The sequence below is a fragment of the Diadema antillarum genome, unplaced genomic scaffold, assembly GCF_040938485.1.
Source record: "Diadema antillarum isolate AM-2024a unplaced genomic scaffold, OU_Dant_1.0 seq00000389_RagTag, whole genome shotgun sequence".
In the NCBI taxonomy this organism is placed as follows: Eukaryota; Metazoa; Echinodermata; class Echinoidea; order Diadematoida; family Diadematidae; genus Diadema; species Diadema antillarum.
In genome coordinates this window covers 472,572-497,077 of record NW_027271386.1, presented here as the reverse complement: position 1 = coordinate 497,077, position 24,506 = coordinate 472,572, and the positions used below count along the sequence as shown (strand labels likewise).

At 39.7% G+C, this 24,506-nt stretch overlaps 1 protein-coding gene across 1 annotated transcript; it reads right to left on the bottom strand.

Moving 5' to 3' along the window:
• On the bottom strand, positions 1–23,007 carry LOC139731937 (succinate dehydrogenase [ubiquinone] flavoprotein subunit, mitochondrial-like). The gene is made up of 16 exons (XM_071642811.1): positions 22,935–23,007; positions 21,127–21,225; positions 19,286–19,447; positions 16,228–16,283; positions 14,569–14,656; positions 13,602–13,766; positions 12,666–12,814; positions 12,053–12,177; positions 10,851–11,019; positions 9,391–9,586; positions 8,703–8,903; positions 7,508–7,600; positions 5,829–5,927; positions 5,190–5,333; positions 3,174–3,287; positions 1–866 (listed from the first exon to the last, which is right to left on the bottom strand). The coding sequence occupies exons 1-16, from the start codon at positions 22,998–23,000 to the stop codon at positions 780–782; spliced, it is 2,013 nt and encodes a 670-aa protein (XP_071498912.1). The 5' UTR covers positions 23,001–23,007; the 3' UTR covers positions 1–779.
• Positions 23,008–24,506: the final 1,499 nt, after the last annotated feature.

Genomic DNA, 24,506 nt, shown 5'->3' with positions numbered 1-24,506 from the left:
CATTCTTTCAACTTTCAGCTATGCACTGGTGTGTACGTAAAAAAATGGCATCATACCATCCTAGGAAGTTGAGTATCAGGCTCCAAATATACAAGGAGCACCTGCACTTGTACACAATGCTTGGCCTTTTCATGGTAGCCAGGGGATTGAAACAGGCAATGAATTTGGTTATGCCAAGAGATGTGCACCACACATCTCATTTGCATTAATTTCGTTCATCATGTTTTATCCTGTACTTAATACCCTTCCAATATGATAACTTTGTAACTTGAGGATACATGTAGCTAGCTCACACACACTCGATTACAACAAGACGAGAACAGCTCTGCACAACTTGAACCATACTTGAAAAACTCTGGGTACAAACTCGACACAAATTAGACATAACAGGTCTTGGAGTGTGGTGTTTGTCTTTCTAAATTGACGACAGTTGGAAAAGGGGAGGGACCGCCTCATGAAGGAGCTCCAGTGACTTGCACCAACACTACCATAACAGTCCAGTCTAAATTTCATGAAGATGTCCAAGCTCACAATGGTAGTAAGAAAAAAATGTGAATAAATGCTGCAGTCGCCATGGCAACAGGTTGAAGATTATCCATCTGCCTGCACTCTGATGGCTTGAAACAAATAAGACAACCAACAACACACTTTGTCGGGCCCATCAGATAAGAAGGGCAAAATTCTGTATATGTCCAGTGCTGTGGGTTCTCTTTCCTCTTTGCCCACTGCATACTGTATAATGCTTCCATTTGGTATCAAAGACTGGTATCCTTTCTCCCTTAGTAGGATCGCACTGCTGGTGGCACTGTGGCACAGTCCTCCTGGTCCAGCGTGTGGTCAATCACCGGTCTGTAGTCCAGTGTGACCTGTCCGTGTGAAACACAAGTATAAAGATGTTAATGAGCGCCTCAAGTCATACGGCTTTCACGGGTTAGGACACCAGACTTGGAATCCTGTACTGTAATAATTTTCATTTCTCCTGTCAAAGTAATTATCATTAGTGCCCATAATACAATTATTGTAAATATTTTTCTTTACAACTTTACCACTTGTGTATGCAAAGAATGTATTCCGTCACCAAAAACGGAAAAAAGAGATTTTATGGAATTTTACGCATAGGATTAATGGAGATGAGCTCACAGCTAAATCATAGATTTGCCAATTTGTGCTTGAGTGATCACAGCTACGAAACACCATAATTTTTTACAGCTTTGATTAGTATTTGCTCGAACTTTCCCTGTCCATTTCCTCTCATATTTCTATTCTTAGTCGCATGAAATAATTTTCTAGGCATACTTCCACTTGAAAGGTTATATATGCCTTTTGCAAACGTCATGAAATTTTGTACGGTTGAAGAATAATGTCTTGCAACCTGTATGAAATCTTGAAACCATAGTACACCTTAAGAGTTTTTTAAAAAGAAATGCACAGCTTGACCCATGTCACTCTAGAATATGGTTCCCTTCTGTATCGTGAATAACAGTTGGATTTTTTATTTTTTTGTTTTGTTCGAACAAATTCACTGGAAATCTATACAATTGTTTCCCCCTTCATCCCCCAAAATTTCAAATTTATAATGAGGAAAGTCTGAGTCATCTACTACAATATACAAACTTATAAAAGGAATGAATTTTGGAGTTGAAAAAAGGGACACACAAACTTTAAAGGTACAGTTGACCGGTGGGAGCAGTGATTTTAAAAATGTTTAAGTTATCACATTTGATGCAAATGTGTAGGTCAGTTGTATCACAAAACATCCTACCATATATAAGAAAATTGCAATAAAGAATAAAATATAAGGAGATATCAGTGATTTTCTCAATAAACCTTAACTGTAGACGGTTTAGTGTAGAAACATTTTTATTATAACTACTGTTTACATTTTGGATATTCAACAATACTTAAACATTGATTATACTGATTCAAATTTTACATTGGTTGTTTCTATCCTAAACTCACATTTTAGAACTATTTAGAAGCACTAAGCTGGGTCTTTTGTTTCATCTGCAAATGGTATATAATGCCTTTAAAGGGGAAACCCAGTCCAAATATAGCCTGATAAAAAAGAGTAAAATCTAACGAGTTCAACAGTAAAAATTTGACTGAAATCGGATGAAATATAAGGAAGTTATGACATTTTAAAGGCATACAATCGTGGCGAGTGGTTTGTGCGACACGGAGACGAACGCAACACGCTGCCTCCCCCATTCTGTATCAAAATGAAGTGACCCCGAATGAGAATAGCGCTGGCTCAATGGGTCACAGTGAACAACACTCTAGACTACAAGAGTTCTGTGCTACAAATCTCCTGACTCAAAATGGCTGTCTGAGCGAGCCACGAGAGCTTCCGAATGGACGCACACTCTCAGTGCACATGCGCATGAAGAGAGGCCAAAAGAGCCATGCATCTTCTGGCCTCTCTCCTCCAATCACCGCAGCTCGCATTCACAATGTTTGTGTATGATGGGTACACACACACGCACATACACACACGTGTCTCAGTGGCAGCATATTGTCCCACACGTTTATGGATATAGCACGAGTCTGGCATTGCGCAATTGCATGCACAAACTTCGGTCGTTCGGAGTTTACCTACCATTAGGGATGACGATCGTCCGACTTTAAAGTTTTGCTAATTTCTGCAAAACAGTTCTTGTACAGTGGATATGAATATGCAAATGAGTGAGCTAACCATGTCATATCCTCACAATTTTCCACTGATTGTGTACAAAAAAATTACAAAATTCAATGTTTCTGTCATTGAAGTCTGAAACATGATGTTATTCCTGGTCGAGTACACTGTAACTTCAGAATAGTGATCAGTTAGATATACAAGGATTTGAGCCTCGGGCATAACTGCATTTGAATAAAAAACTGGAAATTTCAAAATTTCATGTACAAACTATTTGTTAAGTTGTTAGGGAATGACATGCTCACTTTGCCATTTGCATATTCATATTGACTGTTCAAGAACTGTTTCCCCCCAAAAAAGCGAAACTTCAAAATGTCGTAACTTCCTTATTTTTCATCCGATTTCGATCAAAATTCTACTGTTGAACTCGTAAGATTTTACTCTTATTTATCACGCGGACTTATTTTTGGACGGGATTTTCCCCTTTAAGAGGGGAATGCCCTTTAAGAGGGGAATGACAGGATATTCTACTTGCACTCACCTTGCCCGTCTTTTCATCCATGTAGGACATGGTGTGTTTCCTCCAGTGTTCTTCAAACGGTTTCTCCTCCTGTCCCTCGAGCGGCACCTTGTAGTCAAACTCGTCCACACGGTCCTGTCGGGGGTAGCACAACGAATGAGTTAATGTTATGAGGTAATAAAGTTACGCTGCAAAACACCGCGTTGATTTCCGTCACTCCACGGTAGGTTTACTGTAAAAGTGGACATTTTCATAGCGTGGATTTTTTCTCGCATCCGTGCAACATGAAAATAAAGCAAAAATAAAAACATGCAATCTTTTTTTCTTTATATAATAAATACTTTATATTTCAATTCTGTGGAATTACAAACAATAGAGATGCATCATACCAGGCCAAGCATGAAAAATTACTTATACAGGGGAAACTCGGTATAACGAACACTGCTATAACGAGATATCGGTTATTACGAGGAAATTTTCCCGGTCCCAAATTTCCTTCCACACAAGTCTATGTAAAATGCTACTCTTATAGCGAGATCGGCTATAACGAAATAACTGCTATAACGAGATAAATTTTGTCACTTCCAAACAAAGAAAAACATAGCCAATCAAACCTGTTATAGCGAGGTAAAGCAAAATGTCCTCGGGTAAAGCTTTACTTCGCCTGTGCTATCACCTTCCGAGATTGTAAATCTCGATGCGCCAAAAACTGTCTTGCACACACATATTTTCTTCAGTGCACTCCAGCTAGCACCGCATGTTGTACGTGTATGTGTGTGTGTGGGCGCACACTGATACATGCAGAAAATGTGGTGGGACGGCCATATGTATACATGACATCATCATGACGTTTAGCAGGTGTGAGGCAATCTGGTGCTGTGATTGGCTTTCTACGTAGGGAATTCCCCATCTTCACACACACGCAGTCATAATGTGCATACAGAATGTGTCACATACACACACAGCATTGTGCAGACCATGTTATATCCCACACACCCATACCATAACCAACTAATCCACAGACGATCTTGACACAATCGCAAGCTACCCGGTATGTAATTTACAGATTCAAACATCTACAATTAATCAGAAACACATTCTTGATATTGGATTTCATTGGCGAAAAACATCTTCTTACCCATAAAGGTGAGCAATTCCCTCACACTCATTATCAAGTTATCAGTATTGATTGAAAGATGATGGGTAGTCCCACATGTGCAAATAATTGTCTTTATGTTATGCCTTCTTTTATGCCTACTGATATAACGAGATATCGGCTATAACGAGGAAAATGACTCGGTTCCGACCATCTCATTATATCGAGTTTCCACTGTACAAAAAATGTCTGCTTTTACAGTGTAATAATAATAAACCATTTTGTAGAACACAAATTACATCTGAGACTCTAAGTACAGTAGTCATACAAATCCATCATTTGATCCTTTCATCGATCATTAATGCTATGACTTTGGAGATCAAAGAATTCATATTTGCTCAAAGATCCACGAAGATGATGAAAGCAATGGCAGAACCATTGGAAGATATTAAGAGCTCAAGAAGGGGGAAAGAATAAGAGAGGTAAGCTTGCCCAGATGGTTACCAATGGGCAACAAACATACATAAATCGAAACCAAGGAGATACCTCTGTGTTGCTTGTATCTTACTCAGGCAACAATACCTTTTTTTTTTTTTTTTTAAATCAGGGAGACTTGTACACTTTCCTATCTAGACCTCAAGGCCCGAATTCACGAAGGTGGTTTAACCTTAGACCATGGTACAAATTTAGACCATGGTCTACAATACGCACGAAATAGGTGTGCCTTTGACATGTGCGTATCAATGCGCGTTTGCTACTGGACGTCTGTTGACGTATGCAATCTGTTTAAAATCGTATTTACGCAGAAGAAATTTGCATAAAGCATGGTTTAAACCATGGTTTCAATTGTACCACCTTTGCGAATTCGGGCCAAAGAGCTACTAGAATTCTCAGAAAGCCTCCTGCAGTATCGGGGGAGACGTGGTGACTGTGTCTAGTACCTTGAAGTCTTCCCTGGCATGTGCTCCCCTGCTCTCCTTGCGGTTCTCGGCGCTGTACATGGTCTGGACCGAGTTGAGCAGGAGGTTCTGTAGCTCCAGGGCCTCTACCAGGTCTGTGTTCCACACGATGCCTCGGTCAAAGAGCTAGTGAGGGGATGAGGGGAGTAAAAATAAAGCTGGTTTACAGCTGGCTGAGATGAAAGCCTGATTAAAATACCAGTGCCCACTGGACTCATGTATGATCTATCTGACAAAATTGATATTCAATGTAGGCCACTTCAATGACTGAAATCAGAGAGGAGGATAAACAGTGACAACGCAAGGTCTCACATCGCAGATCGTCACATTTGAATCCTAATGATCATAATTACATAGCTATTTTGATATAGCATGGTGCTTTGCACTGGTATAGCTAACTGTATAGCTATTTATTCCTTTGGCAAAGGTCTTTTATAGGCATATCTAGTATAACTAAGACAACAAAGACAGGAAATGAGTGGATAGGAAAAGCGGAGGAAATGAGTGGATAGGAAAAGCGGAGTAAATGAAAACTTGGCAACTTCTTTCTGCATTTTTGAGTGGACAAAATTTCATTTCAGACTACGCATACTTGCAAATGTCAGACAGCAATATTCTCACCTTGATGTTGTCCAGGTTCGAGTAGACGTCACTGATCAGTTCGCATCCTTCTATCAGCGTCTCGCCGGTTCTGAAGACAGCGGCATTGTTCTGCATAGTCTGTTGTGGGGACAAGCAGGAATTAGACTCTTCAATACCCTTGTCTCACTTGGACTTCTCATGGCACTTATGTCAATTCGAACGAAGAAACTTAGAATAAGCGTGCAAAGAGAGAGAGAAAGCTTTGGCGTAACACCATGTGATTAGGTGTTACTGCAAACCTCTCCTCATTTACATCACTGTGCAAACTTTTAAACAACTCATAACATGGAATGCTGGTTCACTACCACTATTCCTCTGAACAAATGCTAGTCAAGAACACAAAACTTTTGTGAGTTATGTCCTCTTTATAGCAAGAAAGCAACATTGCACTATAAAAGTACATTTTTGCATTTGGTAAGTTATGATGCATTTTGCATGTTTTTGTTTTGATTGCGAGTGTCAATTCACTCATAATCAAAACAAAAATTATCAGAATAAACCAAAAACACTAAGCCTGGGTAACAATGCATTTTTGTGTTTCTATTTTCAGGCTACAAGGTCAACATGTGAAATCCATAAAACCTTCACATCTGAAAATAACAGTAGTCCCTGTCTGTGGCATTGGCACTATTTGTATCATATGCCGCTGTGGACGGCTAATATTCTATTAAGTGAAAAGGAGTGGTGTAGCAGATCCAGAACCTGAGCTTGTACAGTTTAACCTCTCGTATCCGGACAAGTCGGGACCGGGGCTCATCCGGATAAGGGATTTGGCCGGATACGGGAGACTCAATGCTTTATACATGTACATGATATACATACACATGTATACAGTAGCCCATTGTAGTACCACATGTAGTAATATGTATACTGCAACCTTTTCATTGTTACACTCAGTAACAGACCCCAAAATAGAGGTTCGTGTTTGCAAGAATGAAATCACTTTCTTTTATAAATTCTTGGGATTATTTACCTAAATAACTATTAAGAAATGTATCAAGTATATGTAATTCATGTGTGTTTGTGTAGGAGTTCTCAAGGAGTTGGGAATCCCCCTTTCCTCCCGTAATTATTAAAAAAAAAAATCACGGCGGATAATAGAGAGATCCGGATAAAGGGAGGCCGGATAAGAGAGGTTCAACTGTAATATCATTAATCAGCAGACAGTGTAATATTACATCAACTGAAATATTATAAGTCTGAAAGATGCCATAGCGAGAGAAGACTATGCAATGGGAAAGCTGGCCTGACTCAGATAAATTTGCAAATGTCAGTAGAAAAGGAAATGTGTACCGCTTTACACGTAGCACACACGCAGCCAAAGAATACTGACTTGAGTTGACGTAGCCACTGAATGTTGAGTTGAGTTGACTATTACCAATGAGTGTTTGCTTTGGTGTGCATATTCGCTGATGCACAATCTATTCTCGCAGGCCTGCAATAGTCATGGTTTTCCTGAATATCCCAGTGGGGCAGCGAATGAAGATTAATTGATTCAATCAGGCCAACCTTCTCTCCCAATGCCACAAAGTCTTTAACCCGTTGAGGATGGACTGATTTTGCTACAACACGCATTTCCCATAGACACCTGCCCGAGTATACTCGGGACTCTTCCTCAACGGGTTAATGCACACTGCTGCCAGGGTGGGACTACTCACCTTCTGCATCTTAAGTCTGAGCTCAGCTGTGGGGATGTCACCGTCAGCATATCTCAAGTTGTCTAGGTTGGCCACTGAAGCTTCTCCAGCATTCTGGAATGAAAAATACACAGATACACAAATTTCAACTCATTCGATCAAAAATTTTAACGTATTCAGTCCAAAATTTCAACCTACAACTGTATTCAGTCCTGCTGAAGCCATGTGCCTCTTGTGAGGAAACCTTTACAGCCTTTTGTCTTTTTTCTTTCTTTCTGACTTTAAAGGTGTGTTATCATATAGGAGAGCTCTAGAATTCTATCTGCATGTCAACACTGGTCTCGAACAGTAGTTCTCTTCATTTTAGTCAAACTCCTTTAACTCCTCAAAAATTTCTCGTAGCTCTTGCCCACATGTGCATATTCCATCAAAATAGAATTGGTCAAATCTTAGTTCAGCACATCAATTTGTTCTGATGTGGGAAATTCACTATTCTGAATGTTCCCTGTTAAATTACTTAAAGTAGAGTGGATAGGCATCAAGAGACAGATTAGAAGAAATGAGACAAGGATAATAGACAAACTTTTCATAAACTCTGCTGCTAGTGTGGCAAAGAAATTAATCACGTCAAATTATCAAAAGGCCTACTCAAAATGCCATTGTCATCTCAACAGTGCTCATAATATGGTACGTGTGTTCAATTTTTCATTGAGTTTATCAGATGATACTCCAAAAACTTAAAAATCAGCAGCAATGTTATCTTACATGATGTAATTTGCACAAACTCAATCCAATCTTCATGTGAGAAAGTACATTTTGAAAAGTACCTTGGGGAAAATTCAACAATAGTGACTTTTACTTTGCAGAGTTGACAGTAGTTAAAAATTTTCTCTAACGTCAACATTTGATCTTAGTAACAATACTCCACACATTTTATGGTTCATCATATCCATCTGCATCATTTGTTTCCATCAAAAATTTTCCTAGAGCTCAATGCTTCACTCACAATCCTGCATCTACATGTTCAGACTCGTACTGAAATATGACAAATGCCGAAAATAGTTAATACGAAGATGGGAAAATTTTTTCTGATCAAACATTGAGCTACCTACTCACTCAAGATTCGAACAAACATATTTAAACGAACCCACAAACACACACAAACAAAACAAAACAAAAGACAAGCAAACCAAAGCACGACAGAGCACAAACTGACCGGCTTGATTTCTGGGATGGGCTCTCCTGGCCTGTTCTCGTCCTTGATGGTGAGGGCGCAGGCACGTCCGAAGACGACGAGATCGAGCAGCGAGTTGGCGCCGAGTCGATTGGCGCCGTGGACTGAGGCGCAGGCTGCCTCTCCACAAGCATAAAGACCTGGAACCACCGTGTCTCCATCCTCCTGGGTGTACTTCAGCACCTGATGCGAGACAAAATTAACTTCACCATGAACATCTAACTTAACAATTGTTTTCCAAATCTTATGCATCATTTTGTAAATTTTATTGGCAAAAACAAGCATACCATTTCACATGGTAACAGACTGCAATTTTGTCAAGTTACAATATTTGCTGTTACCATGGTAGCAGGCAGCTAACAACAAATCAACTGTCAGCGTGCAAATTGTGCGGAAGATAACTGGTAGCATGTGAACTGGTATGCTTGTTTCTTTTTTTTTAACCCAAACTAATAAAACAAGAGAGAAGAAGAAAAAAAAAAGGACAGCGTAGTGTCAAAGACTTTTCACTGAGAAGAGGTCAAAACAAAGCTCAAGAATTTTTATTCCAGATTTTGGGTTGGAAACAAGAAAAGTATTTCATTCACAAATAAAGAGAACAAACTAAAAGGAAGTAACTTATTGCTTCTGTTATAATGATAAATTGCACATCTGTGCTGCATTCACTCACCTGACCCTTGTAGTTTGTTGGGATGCCGCCCATGTTGTAGTGGACCGTGGGGAGAACTGGGATGGGATCGCGGGTCACATCTACCCCGGCAAAGATCTGTGCCGTCTCTGAGATACCTGGCAGCCTGGTGGCAAGCTGCTGGGGTGGGAGGTGGGACAGCTGGAGGTACACATGGTCCTTGCCTGAGCCGACGCCCCTTTTTGAGAAACAGGAACACATAACATTATTCACCCTCACTTTTACACTCCCGGGGGCATGAACACAGATCACTTCACCAAACATAAAAACTTATGAAGTATCCTATCAGAGGTACAAAAACTACAACACCACACTATCATAAACACAATGTAGTCTCCTACAGCCTACACCATGACAAATTCACTGATATGAAATACAACACACTAAAAGGGGAATTCCAGTGCAGTTGAAAGTTAATCTGAAAAGGAGTAAAATTTTCATAACATAACAATAATAATTTGATAAATATCAGATGAAAAGTAAGGAAGCTATGACATTTTTAAGTTTTGCTAATTTTTCAGGAAACAGTTCTTGAACAGTCAATACGAATATGCAAAAAGTGAAGTGATTACGTCATCCCCTCACAACTTGCCATACATACAGTTTGTACGTACAATTTTGAAATTCCCTGAATTTTCATTCTAACACAATTGTGCCCCAGTCTCAAAACCTGATATATCTAACTGACCATCATTGTAAACTACATCATGTTTTACACTTCACCAAGAGAAACACTGATTTTTTTTTCATCATTTTTGAGTACACGATCAATGGAAAATTGTGAGGTGATGACATCATCTGCTCAACAATTTGCATATTCATATCAACAGTACAAGAACTGTTCTGCAGAAACTAGCAAAACTTACACAATTTCATAACTTTCCTAATTCTAATCCAATTTTGATTGAACTTTCACTATTGTACTAGTACGACTTTACTCTTTCTTATCAGACTAACTTAAAACTGGACTGGAATTCCTTTTTTAACCTTAGCACAAGATACAATTCTTTACACTCAGTGACGTCTATTACCTTATCATAACATAGATGCTGGCCGTTATCAAGCTCAAACACTCTTATGGGAAATTACGAAGATATCAACTTGCTCCAAAAACTCAAATTATGATGGCCCTTGTAGGCATACACAACAAATGAATACAGTGCTTTCTTTGTATACTCAACATACACAGAGGTTTGAAAATTTTGTTGTTAGGCCACATTTTAAAGACTTTAACTTCATGTAAAAATATTTTGCTAAATGAAAAAAAAAACACCATAAGTTTAAAAATTGATGTTTTCTTGTAACATCTCAACATGCATAAAATTTGATTCATATGAAGCATTCTTTCTGTTGCCCATGTGTACAGTGCTATGGGGTTCTTCTGTGCCAATTGGCCTGAAAAAGTATATAAAGGGCTGAACAACACCATTTGTCATCTTTACCTTCCCTCCCTGATCTCAATGGTCATGGAGCGAGAGACGACGTCCCTTGAGGCAAGGTCCTTGGCCGTCGGGGCGTAGCGCTCCATGAACCTCTCCCCCTCGCTGTTCAGGAGGTATCCTCCCTCGCCACGGCAACCCTCAGTGATGAGACATCCTGCACCATATATACCTGATGGAGAGACAAAAGAAAGACAATTATCATACTACCAAATCATAAATTGTCAAGAAACATCATGACTGAGGTTGAAAGGTGGATCTTAGCACTATGCAAGTAGCCATCACTATCATTACTATTGTCATCATTATCATTAATATCATCATTATCATTACTATCTAATTCATTCCAATAATACTTTAATTCCATCCATCCAACAAGCAGTAATACATAGAGCATACACACAGTCATACAGTATTATCAACGTATATTCTGACATCATACACACTGCAGCGTATAGCGGACAACATGGTATGAAGATGTGTTGAGGAAGAATGATGATCACGTTCCGAGGAAAGTGCGGGAGTTCAAAGTGAGTGAGCCATCAGAGTGAGGATGACCTAGGAAGATGTGGAAGAGACAGGTCGAGGAGGAGCTTGGGAAGGTTGGCTTGAGAAAGGAGGAATGCGAGATGGCGAGAAGGTGTGAGAGCATTTGCTGTGAGAGTGAGGTAAATCCAGCCACCCCAATCATCACGGACAAACCCGAATCAGAACTGGATGGTGCTGATGATAACACACCTGTCAGATGAAGGAGTAAGAGTGAGATATTGGATGTAGCCAACCCCTTACCAAAGACATACTGTAAAACGAGGAATTTTCGCATGCATTTTAATTCGTGAGTGGCAACATTCGCGAAATTAAAATGCATGCAAAAGTTCTTGCCTACACAATATGCATTGGATGTTAGAGGCAACTCGTGAATATTTCATGCCGCGAAACAGGCTGTCGGCTCCAATTCACGAAAATTTCATGCCGCGAAAATACCGTGTTTTACAGTATTAGATGTAGCCAACCCCTTACCGAAGACATATCTGAAAAAAAAAATACTGGATGATGATGATGATGATGATAACACATCTGTCCCGTAAAGGGGTTAATATTCTGCCTACCTGTTGGGGGAAGGGATTAATATTGTGCCTACCTGTTAGGGGAAGGGATTAATATTCTGCCTACCTGTTGGGGGAAGGGATTAATACTGTGCCTACCTGTTGGGTGGAACTGCACAAACTCCATATCCTCATTGGCGAGGCCAGCCCTGCTGATCATGGCTGTGCCGTCCCCAGTGCAGGAGTGTGCAGAGGTGCAGCTGAAGTAGGCTCGCCCATAGCCACTGCAAGAAGACAGAGTCAGAAAGAGAACAGTCAATGGGCTGGATATATTATATTCAGGCTCATGCTTATGAATTCACATTCATGTGCATTTATAAATATGCATGGCAGTTGTTGAAGTGTACAGTTCAGTTTGCCTAGAATTCATGGTGCCAGGAATTCTTGCAAAAATGGCTGTCAAAGTCTTAAATTCATGTCATCATTTCATAAAAAAACAATCAACGAACATTTCTTGGTCAAGCATTGGTAATATTACCCAACCTCTGTAACTTTTTTAACAGTCAAAAGTTACTATCGCGTGGATAATTTTTACCAATGCCCTTCATAACATGCATATTTGTACACTGCAATTTCTATAGAAATAGTCAAGACTGCTGCATATCACTCATCATCTCCTTTTTGAATAGATTACAAATTTCATGAAACAGTTGTCACTGAATAAAAAGACATTCCCAAGGCAATGTGGACTGGTGGGAGCCTAGGTGCTTACCCAGTGGCAAGGATGGTGTTCTTGGAGCGGATGCGATGGATGGATCCATCTTCCATGCAGAGCGCCACCACGCCCCTGCACTCCCCTTCCTCCATGATGAGGTCGAGGGCGAAGTACTCGACGAAGTACGAGGTGTCGTATCGCAGGGACTGCCGATCGGAGAGAATAGATAGTTCTGATCACGAACCTTGTCATCATCGGAATCATGTCAATATCTCTTATGACTATCTGACCATAACATAGTAATCCTACACACATTCGTGCCGACCATGATCATCATTATTATGCCTACCATTATTACCATTAACACATCATTATTGGAAGCAAAATGGTTCCTTCATGTCATCCCAGAAATATGTAACATAAATAAGGAGCTGTCGGCCAATGCTGGACGTGCTTTACTTTCATACTATCATAATTAATATATCACCATTGTAAACACTATGAACAATTCATCTTGCTGTCATGGTTGTCTCATCATCATAACTGTTCGTCGGCTGAAAATGACATGGGCATTTAGTTACCACTAAACCCATAGGCCTGAATTCACGAAGGTGGTACTATTGACAGCATGGTTTAAACCATGGACAATTTGTACGGAGCAAACGTTGACGAAATGACCATTTCGTTGACGAAATGTTCAGAAATGTTGTCATTTTGTTATGAAATGATCATTTAGTCGACGAAATGACTGATTTCTTTACGAAATAGGCCATGCGACATCTGGCGCTCCATACAAATTGTCCATGGTTTAAACCATGGTTTCAATTGTACCACCTTTGTGAATTCGGGCCATTGTGTTCAAGGCAACTTAGAGCCCCACTCATTCTCAACCGACGTGTTTTGCTTTTCCATGTTGTCTATACATATATGCCAACATTCCAGCATGTTTTGATGACTGACTCTCTTGTCGAGGTAAAAATTTGTCATCCATACCTGCCCATAAAGTGTGTGGAGGAGGGAGTGACCCGTTCTGTCTGCCACGGCACAGCATCGGTGGGCCTGGCCTCCCTTGCCGTAGTCATAGCTCTGGCCGCCAAACGCCCTCTGGTAGATCTTCCCGTCTTCCGTCCTGCTGAAAGGCATGCCGTAGTTCTCCAGCTGTCCGAAGCCAAGAGGAGAAAATTCTTGTTGGAAATGTACGTCCAGGCTTCTGTTTTACTGTATGAGATTTGTGGCAGCTGTGACTCAATAGTTGGAACAATGCCAGCCACTGAAACACTCCAGCTTGATTGGTTGCTGCCTATAGCATGTCTTCATGGACACTAAAATCATTGTAGTGGACATTTGTTGGATACTGTTTTTTCAAATGGAAGCCTTGACTACGTATCCCTCTTTACCCAGTGAGGATGAGTCCTGAGTATACTAGGACAGGTGTCTGTGGGAAATGCGTGTTGTCGCAAAATCAGTCCATCCTCAACGGGTTAAAGCAGCTCTTTAGATTTTCATCAACATCAAACATGACTATGAAAGAGGATTAATGTGAGAGTATAGGGAGCACATGTTAAGTGAACACAGTTATACCAAAATTTCCTTACAACAAAGTTAAAATACATATCCCCAAATTATAATCTTTCAATATCATCATACACCTTATAATTTGGTAATAAAGAATTTCGATATAACAAAAGAAAACCGCCAACCTGAGGGCTTTCTTATAATGGGAGTCATCTGAATTTTGAGATGAATTTCAATATAACAAAAGAAAACTGCCACCCCGAGGGCTTTGCCATAATGGGAATCATCTGAGTTTCGAGGCTTTTGCCAGAATCAGCTCTCTTTACTGTACTTACACTGTTTTGGAGCTAAAGGGCTTTACCACACCACCAGTTGGCATCGTGCACATTATGCTTGCCAGTAATAGCAGCTGTATTGGAAACATGGTGAACTGTTATCTACTCACCTCAATGACGGCTTTGGGAGCTTCCTCGGTCATGTAATGGATGGCGTCCTGATCTCCCAACCAATCAGAGCCCTTTACTGTGTCATACCTGAGCCATGTGACCAAAGGGCAAAGGGCAAATCTTAATACAGGTAGTGAAATATCTAGAGAGGTAGCACTTCCATAGTCAGGAAATAGAAATACACGAAACAAATGGGCTAGGAACAAGAAGCACAAGCTATGTTCATTCCCACAAATGCAAATAAAACACACTTTTCAGCTGTACTCTTGAGGTACATTGAATGTTAAACATTATCAAGAAAAAAAGATTTTTTGTTTTCCCTATTTTTTACTTTTTATTTGAAGAAAACAAATTAACCCTATTCTAACTGGGGGGAGGGGGGTCAAATTGACCCCCCCCTCGACATTTCGCGCCACAATTCCGCAACGCGCCAAGATTTTGCCGTGTCGTTTCATGACTTTTTTCATTGAAGTCTCCCGCATATTTTGAGACCAAGTTTGCGACATCCGGGTACACCGTTCTGAAGTTACGCAATGTTTTGAATATATGCATGTCAACCCGAAAACGGCTCAAATTCATGATTTTGTGTGCAAATCCAATGCAAATTGTGTTTTTTTGTTTAATTGATATAAATTAGATTATTTCAACTTTTAACCATTGAAATTAATCAATTCTAACGTAGATAAGCTTGAAAAAGTGCCTGCAACAAATTTTGGCCAAAAAACAATAGAAAACAAAAGGCCGAAAAAACAATAAAATATGTAAGAAATGAACAAAAAAAAAAAAAAAAAAAGAAACTGATTTTGATTGTGCTATTTTTTTACAAGAAAATTGTTTGATGTGTCTTGAGGAACTCTGACACAAAAATTTAGCAATCCTTCAATCTTTTTAATGGAGTTATAGGTGAAAATATGATTTCATGCATGAATTTGCATTTATATAATTAATTTATTAAAAAACACAAAATCAAATTTTTCTATTGTATGACCATATAATCATGTAGTTGACATCCGGCTCTATGTTCAGGCAAAATTTTGCGGCGATCGCGCGATCGGCGGCCGAGATCTGAAGGGGGGGTCAAATTGACCCCCCCCCCCCCCACAGTAAAAAACTTGGTCTCAAATAGCCCAGTTAAAATAGGGTTAAGTAGCAAACAATGACATACCTGGTACATGTGCATTGAGTGGTCATACGATTTTGTATGATATCATGATGGCTGTCAATGGAGCGTTTTTAATTAAAGAGGAATTTGATGTTGTCATCACAGTTACCTAAATACATCACATACATTGTATGTTTTATGTACAAGAGAAAAATGCCCTCATTTTTTGGCTCTAACTTGTCGGGACGCAGCTACATGTACTTTGTAATACTAATTGGTGGGATTTGCCAACAAGGTTTCTGATGGATACTCAGTTCAAATGTCCTGGGGGGCATTTCATGAAGGAACTTGTCTGATAAAATGACCGACAAGTCAACTATATCCGTCAAGTTCAGAGAAATCAGCCAATCAGACTAAAGAATTTCTCAAAACTTGTCGGATATAATTGACTTGTCAGATATTTTATCCGACAAGTTCCTTCATGAAATGCCCCCCTGGACTATTATTCAAAGCAAAATGTTACTCATTATAAGATGTTGAGTAGAAGATGACTTACATGTGCCACCTCCAGTTGTCAGGCTCCATGTTTCCAAGTGCTGCATTGATGCCTCCCTGTAAATTGTACAAATGGACAACTCAAATAAATCTTTCAGTCAGTCAGTCTGTCTCTGTCTGCCTAACAACCTATCTCCTTATCTATCTATTACGTGTCTATCTATCTATCTATCTATCTGTCTATCTATCTATCTATCTATCTACCTATCTATCTACCTACCTACCTACCTACCTACCTGTCTATCTATCTACCTACCTACCTGTCTATCTATCTATCTATCTATCTATCTATCTATCTATCTATCTATCTATCTATCTATCTATCTATCTACAGAGCTGCCAACTTTTGTAAAAGCCTTTCAGTACTCTGATGGCTGAAAATCAGTAATTTGCACCTTTTTTGAGTGAAAATCAGTAATCCTTAACAGTGCAATACAATATATCACAGACAATGATTCCTAAAGTCAGTAATTTTGTTGTAACCTTCAGTATTCTTCTCCAGTTTCAGTAGAAATTACTGAAAATGAGTACTAGTTGGCAGCTCTGTATCTATCTATCTAACATTTGTAGCTCATCAGTCTATTTTATCAATAAATTATCTATAAGTGAATCCATCCATTCATCTATCTACCCATCTATCTAAATATTCATCTACATGTACCTATTGATCCACCTATTAATATATCTACCCAACTAAAAGATATATCAATCATTTTTTAATACATTGTAAGTATGGCACTACAATATTAATATAAGTCATAAGCTGCCACAATAAATGGCTGTCAATTCAATTTTTATCATACATATGAATATTTTCCAGAAACTCTTCTGGTTTATAATTTTCAAAAGTCATCTGGTACACTGAAAGGTCAAAATGAAACTTTTGAAATCTGCTGTAAGAATGGGCAAGCAATATCATTTAATAAACAGGTGACTTTTTGTAATCTTACCTACAGTGCATTAATTATGTTGTTCACATATTTTCATTCCATCTAAGTGATTCAATATCTTATGTGATGAGACATGAATTATATGCTTATACATGCACAAACTTAACATGGAATGAAATGAAAATGCACTTGAATTCATTCCACCGCCCTACTGTTGAAGCATTTTATTGTCCTATTCTGTTGATGATCAAATATGTACATCATGAGATCAGAAAGGTGATAACTAAAGGAAACCATATATACATGTATAAAAATCATCTTTATTGGAGCATCAAAGTGCAAAGTAATATATTAAGCTTTAGAGCCATGCAGAGCAATGGTACACATATAAATTGCTTTCCACTAGAGACATAAAACCTCTTTTGTCTGAAGCTTGCCAACAAGCTCAAACTGCAGTGCCATGTCATGTGTACATGGGGCATCATAAAATTTGTCACATGAAAAGTTATGTGTGTGTTCGTGTGTGTGTGTGTGTGTTTGTGAGTGTGTGTGCACCGTGAGCAAAAAAGAAGATGGCGAGCCAAGTATGTATGAGCTAATGTCTAACATGAATAACTGGGCATGCATATTTTATATCTTACAGGGCATTAATGTCCCCAAAACCCTGAGCTACAATGTAAATGTATGCACAGTGTAATGTAAAGGAATGTATATTTGGAGAGTCAGAATTGTATCCCATTCTACTTGTCAATTCATATGCCAAGATTTCTGCCACAGTTTAAAGCTTGACTGAATATGAAGAGGCACCTACACAGCAGAACTTAATTCATATAAACTTTGTACCAAAAGATTTTGGAACTGGAACACTGTTCAATAAGGTACTATCAGTAAAAAAAAAAAAAAATGCAATGAAGATAATGCAACGAACAAATGACTTGACAATTGTAGTTTGTTCAGTTTACAATTTTTTACTGCACAGGGTTATCCCCAAGTATTGTACAATTTTCATGGACATGACCTTTAATGACTAAACTATGCTCTCCTGGTATTTTTTATCTCTGGTCAGCATTACAGAACTTGTTGCACCGTTCTTTTGTTTTGTAAGCTCATGTTCATCAGCTGATTATTAGACCAGTGGGTATCTCTTATGAATAGTGGAAATCAATAGAAAACTTTGGCCACAATCTTAATGTCAAGTACGTCATGACAACAAGACAATCAGGGCACCGTTTCATGAAAGTTGTCAGCCCTGACAAGTTGTCAGTCTCTGACAATATCAGCCAAATCGTTTGTTTTGATTGGCTGAGAAGCTCTGATGACTGACTGTAACTATGGTGATTGTCAGAGACTGACAACTTGTCAGGGATGACAACTTTCATGACACGGTGCCCAGAACACTTCATTGACAATCATTTCAACCAGAGACCCCGTTTACAGTGCGAGGCTCGGCCGCGGCTCGGCCGCGGCCGAGTCTACCTTTATTTCAGTGTAAACGCGCAAAAGGCCAAATGCGAGGCCAAAATTGGCCTCGCATTTGGCCTCGCTCTGGAAGTGGTTTCGGCCGCGGCTCGGCCGCGGCCGAGCCCGGCCTTTTCTTGGTGTAAACGCAAACTGGGCCAAATGCGTGGCCAATTGCGCGGCCAATTTTAGTCTGGCTTCCAAACCCTCTGCCTGCATCTTTCGCTATTCAGGATATTAACCCCCTCAACATCGAAAACTAGTATAGTTTAAGGTGGTTTTGTCCTGCAAAGGATTTTTTCCTTCGGCAAAGGCCTTTGCCCGAACGGTGAATTCGTCGCCACGGAATTCATTTGGCAAAGGGTCTGAAAACCAGACAATACCAAATTGCGTTTGTTTACAAGCAGAGCGCCACTACGACAAAATATTGAAAGGTTTGAATCAAAAGCACGGCCGAGCCCGGCAGTGTAAACGGACAAAATTGCGGGGCCCAGCCTCGCAATTGAGGCTGGACTCGGCCGCAGTTCGGCCGCGGCTCCGCCCAGCCCCGCACTGTAAACGGGGTCATAGAGAATGAGCTGATTGTGCTATAACATACGCTTCCCATAGAAACTATGCCTAGGTACATTCGGGACTAGTCTTCAATTGGTTAAGCATCAGCTTCAACCTGCTCTTCTGAAAACAAGATGAGGGATTGAATTCTTCTTCTACCTGTGCTGCCACTGTGTGTGATCTCGTGGGGAACAGCTTTGTGACGCAGGCAGTCTTGAACCCTTCGTGGGCGAGCCCAAAGGCTGCTCTCAGGCCAGCCCCACCGGCACCGACTACCACAGCATCAAACGTGTGGTCCACCACTGGGTAGTCACGGGAGATCTGTGCAGAAAGACACAGTGACACATAACAGAGAACTGTATTTATCTCTTTTTCCTCTCAGAACCAGACAGATAATACCAGTGATATTTCTAGTGTATGCTGCCAACATGATGAAAATGGGCATTACTGTTACAGTACATTATCATGTTTCTTCTCTGGCAGCCCTCTTTAACGCCCCGAACTGAAGTATACAGCCTGTAGTTTGGTACATTTTTTTTTTTTTTTTTTCTGACAGTTTGTTATCTTGAATGTGAAATGCTTCATAACAAAACAATAATTTGACGGTCTGCTTACGTGGTGAAGTTTCAGCAGGTGTCACAGTATTTTCTAAGTCTGCTTACATTGTATCCATACTCAAAGAATTTTATGTTCACCTACAGGTGTCAAGATAGACACAGGGTGGAAAATGCATATTGTGGATCACAAATGTACTACCCTTGTACGTACCATGGTACTAAGATCCATACACATTGTATCATACTGCATGTACAATGTACTATGGGTATGCTCTGGGTATGTTTAGACAATATGATACCAATTTTTTTAGTCTAGACCTTGTCTAAGACACTGCAATGCTCATACTGTATGTTGACTACAGCCAGGGCAATGTTAACAAGATACAACACTGTACAGGATGTACAAACAATTGTTGACACAGATCAATGTCTGAGACAACACAATAAAGCAGTAGTGATATGAGAGCCATTGCACAGTGCGTCTCAAAGATCAATTTGACCTGTATTTATTTAGCATGGTCTGGTGTACGTGTTGAAACAACACAAAGTTTTAAGAAAGGATTACACATATAAAGGAAACTACAATCCACGGAAAAATATACATACACAGTAAAATTTATCCCTAAGGTGATAAGACCTTCCATCTCAACTCGCACACATCGTACATTCAGTTTGATCCTAACTCAATTTTGAGTATCAAAAATACTGATGAGAGTTTAAAAATGTAACCATACAATTTAATACTTATTAATAACAAAATATTGATCCCAACTACACTACAAATGTATTTCACATTAACAGTGATGCTATTGTTCATTGCAAAAAAAAAAAAAAAAAAAAAAAATGTAGCAAAAATGACAAAAAAGCTCTTGCAAAATTTAATGATTTTCAAATATGAGGCCTTGTCACCTCATTGGCAAAATGCTTTCCTTCAGTTTTCAATAACTACTGCTGTGTTCAATGGAGAATAGACTCGACTCCACAATTTAATGACAAAATCATGCACTTTAAGAATTCAATTTTAACCTGTGAGTAACCAGTGTTAGACTACAATCTCTACATTGTAAGTATAGATCTATGGTACGATGCATAATTTTCAAAGTCCTTCATAATTTTTTTTTTCTTAGAAAGTGAATATTAGAGTCACAACAACACCATGAAATCGATGTGTCTGATAATTATCATTATTTTATTTTTCAATGAAAAGCCTGAATGCAAATAATCAATTTCAATATTGCAAGTAGGCCTATCTGACAATTCAAGGCACTTCAGGAAGTTCATAAACAATAATAAGGTACTGGGAAACTAAAATTTATAGATAGAATATATTACAGTTACCAAGACAAGTTTTTCTTTCACAAACTGTTCCCCAGACCATATCTAATACCTGGACCTGACACCTTGGTGGAACTACTGAAAACTTTTTTCTGTTAGCATACAAACCTGACTTGTTTTTGCTCCATCTCCAGTTTGCCTTCCGCCAACAGTGAAATGAAAGTCACGCTGACTAGCAAACGGCTTCAGAAGCTTGCTTGAAGTTATCTGTGACACGGGAAGAGAGAGAAAACACAGAAATATATGGTAATCATTGCTCCATCTGTGTTAAATAGCCTTCTTACACTACAGTCGAGTCGCTCTCTGCCTACCTACAACGTATGGTAAGGGTACCACCTATCTGCAGGGTACCTTGACATCGGCACCCTGCGACAGTGCGTATCATGGCTGTATCAGTCTGGGAAACCCGCTCATGAGGACCGCTCCCGCGTACGAGGATTGCCCCGCCTCATGAGGACTGCCCCCACGCCTCATGAGGACCGCCCCTACGCCTCATGAGGCCCCCTATTCACTTCTATTCATCTCACATCTGACGTATAAATTGTCGCAACTTTGCATGGTGATTTTTTTGTCACACACACGTCCACTATCCATGATGAAAAGAAGAAAAAATCCTGTTTTTTTTTTCTTCAAAAATCGAGTTTTAATCAACCGATGCAGAGCGCCCATTAAAACACACATGTTTTAAGTTTTTTCTTCTTTTCATCATGGATAGTGGACATGTGTGTGTAACAAAAAATCACCGTGCAAAGTTGCGACAATTTATACGTCAGATGTGAGATGAATAGAAGTGAATAGGGGGCCTCATGAGGCATTCCCCCCCGGGCCTCATGAGGCATGGGGGCGGTCCTCATGAGGCGTGGGGGCGGTCCTCATGAGGCGGGGCAGTCCTCGTACGCGGGAGCGGTCCTCATGAGCGGGTTTCCCGGACTGGTATGCATATAGTATAGAACGAAAAGGTACGCATGGGATTAAGTGCCACTGCACTAGCTCTGAAAACAATAAAAATGAAGTAACAAAAATCACACTCATAAACAAACTAACAAACCAAATTAAACATGTTTCAATTACACATTCGCTCAGTAACGACGCATGGCTGTGAAATTCACGTGTAGAAGTCTATTACCTATGGAGGGTAGGGGTGCCGATCATGAGGTACCCTTAACGGCCCTTTCAAGCCACGCGAAGAAAATGCATCCCATGCACTGAAATTGCGTCATTTCACTACAGAGATCCAGGTGTTTACAAACTGCAGTATTCATGGCATATTTGAGGTAAAAATTGGGCGAATTTGTTTTATACTTTTGGAATAAACAAGCTGTAGATCCTTAGGGTGACGAAAGGTGGTACCCTCAATCATACATCATAATTGGAGTCCAGCATAATCCCCACGCACACCGCGCTGATGGGATCAAATGTCTTCAGCTAATCAAAGTAAAATTTTAGATCTACTTTAATTAAGTAGGTCCTGAGCTGAGTAGAAGGTTGACCGAAAGATCGGTCTGTATCTATCTGTCCGTCGGGGAATGTTCCGCGGAGACTGCGTCTGGCTTCACGGATCCCCTCCGTATACGGAGGACAACGTTAATGGCAAAATATAAAAAGAGTCCTCCGGACGGACGGATCTTTCTGTCTAAGTAGAAGGTAGTTGTATCGTGTTGTATGGTAACTGTTACCTCTCTCAAACACAAATACGAAATAAGCCCTGCCATCAATATCATTTAAAAAAAAAGGCAGAAAAAGAAAATGAACGAGCACCTAGTGGTTCATCGTGTTCATAAGGTCTGAAACTAAGTGAAGGACTCGAGGAGTACCAATTTAGTAGGCAGGTCTAGTCTAGTAACCGGTGCACAATTGCCACAACACAACATCAATTTGTAAATTTGACTCATGTAAGAGAATCTAGGCCTACTTACAGACTTCGGGACCACATCTAGTTTTCTGGCCGCTGACCACAATCTAACGCCAAGTTGCGATGCCATTTTCCTGGTATTTATGACTTGCTTGGCGCAATATTCGGAACGGAACGACTTCACTTCGTCTCCGAAACGCACTTTTCACGGCAGAAAGACCTGCTCCTATGCGTCGACAGAGCTTGTTTGTAGAGGAATATAATTCACGTACTGAGGTGTACGTCCACATACGATACACTGCGCTGTAAACTCTTGCAGGCTTGGCTCGATCCTGAAGATCACTACAGAGTACGTAGCGGAGTAGACCAGTGCAGTTCTGAGTGCAGTACCCATACATAATCGTGAGTGCAAAACTGTTTTAGCTGCTTCAACAAGTGTTCTTGTCCGTACACTGCTGTACACGAATTGCCATTGCAGGTCGTACGGATTGTCATAATACAGGGAGCAGCCAACTCCTTATACAACCGAAAACTACCCTGTGATGTAATGTGTGTTATGTATCTTTCCTCTCACCTCCCTGTTGGGACCAACGTAATACAGTTACAGTACATGACAATGTATTGTGCACTTTTAATAACAAAGAGATTTTTGTCCTCCCCACTTTAAATTAGATAATAAATGTATGTTTTTGAGTCAAAGAAAAGGATGGTTTTGATTGGTTCAAACAGAGCTCTTGTTACCAATATCGAATGAAATAAAATAAAATGCAGCACTGTAAAAAGTCTTTTTTCAAATGATTCTAGAATTGGCAAGATTCTTTAGGAGCTTAGGCCTATTGATAATAACAAATCCTACTCGAATAGCTCTCTGTTGTCGTTGCTGTTGATACTGTGTTTGTTTTGTTTTATTTGTTTGTTTGTTTGTTTGGTTTGTTTTTTTTTTTTGTTTTTTTTTTGTTTTTGTTTTTTGTTTTGTTTTGTTTTTTTTTTTTTTGGGGGGGGGGGGGATTCCGGACAGTACCTATGTTGATGAGTAAAAACAAATAAAAAATAACTACTTAGCGGAGACTACCACTGAGGACGAAATTCCAGTCATGATTGCAATGTTGACGAAAAAAATCATATTTCTTTGATGATATATAATTATGTTGTCCATGTGTATATAGGCCTATGAAAATAGATTTAAAGAACAATGAGAAACTATCAGAACCCAAAGTGCTGCTCAGGTTATGAACCTACTGCTCAAAAGTGCATTTAGGCCTACTCATCTATGTTCGATACCCTTGGTACTCGACCATAAAATACGTAGTGTCTAGAAGTTCTATGGCCTATCTTTTTTTTTTTCAGTGAGAACGCTGTATAAGCAAGCAGTGTTTAGGGCGTTGAGAAGTAAAGTCAGATTAGTCAAAGCATCATATTTGATGTTTTATGCATGTAGGCCTAATAGGCCGTACAGGCTAGGCGATCTCAGAACTCTATAGGCCTATTGAGTAGGGACCTAGGTTCTACCCAAAAGAGTTCTAGTGTCTGGTGGCGAAATGGGTCATGAAGATTCTTGGAGATATTTGCGATTAAAGCAGCTAAAACACACAAAAAAAATAAGACGAAATTATAGATATTTTTTCATGACTTTCAA

Coding starts and splice junctions, on each gene's coding strand:
- LOC139731937 (XM_071642811.1), bottom strand. CDS start 23,000: ATGGCATCGCAACTTGGCGTTAGATTGTGGTCAGCGGCCAGAAAACTA. Junction 19,448..21,126: donor ATGGAGCAAAAACAAGTCAG/GTTTGTATGCTA, acceptor CTTTCTGCACAG/ATCTCCCGTGACTACCCAGT. Junction 8,904..9,390: donor CAACAAACTACAAGGGTCAG/GTGAGTGAATGC, acceptor GTCTCGCATCAG/GTGCTGAAGTACACCCAGGA.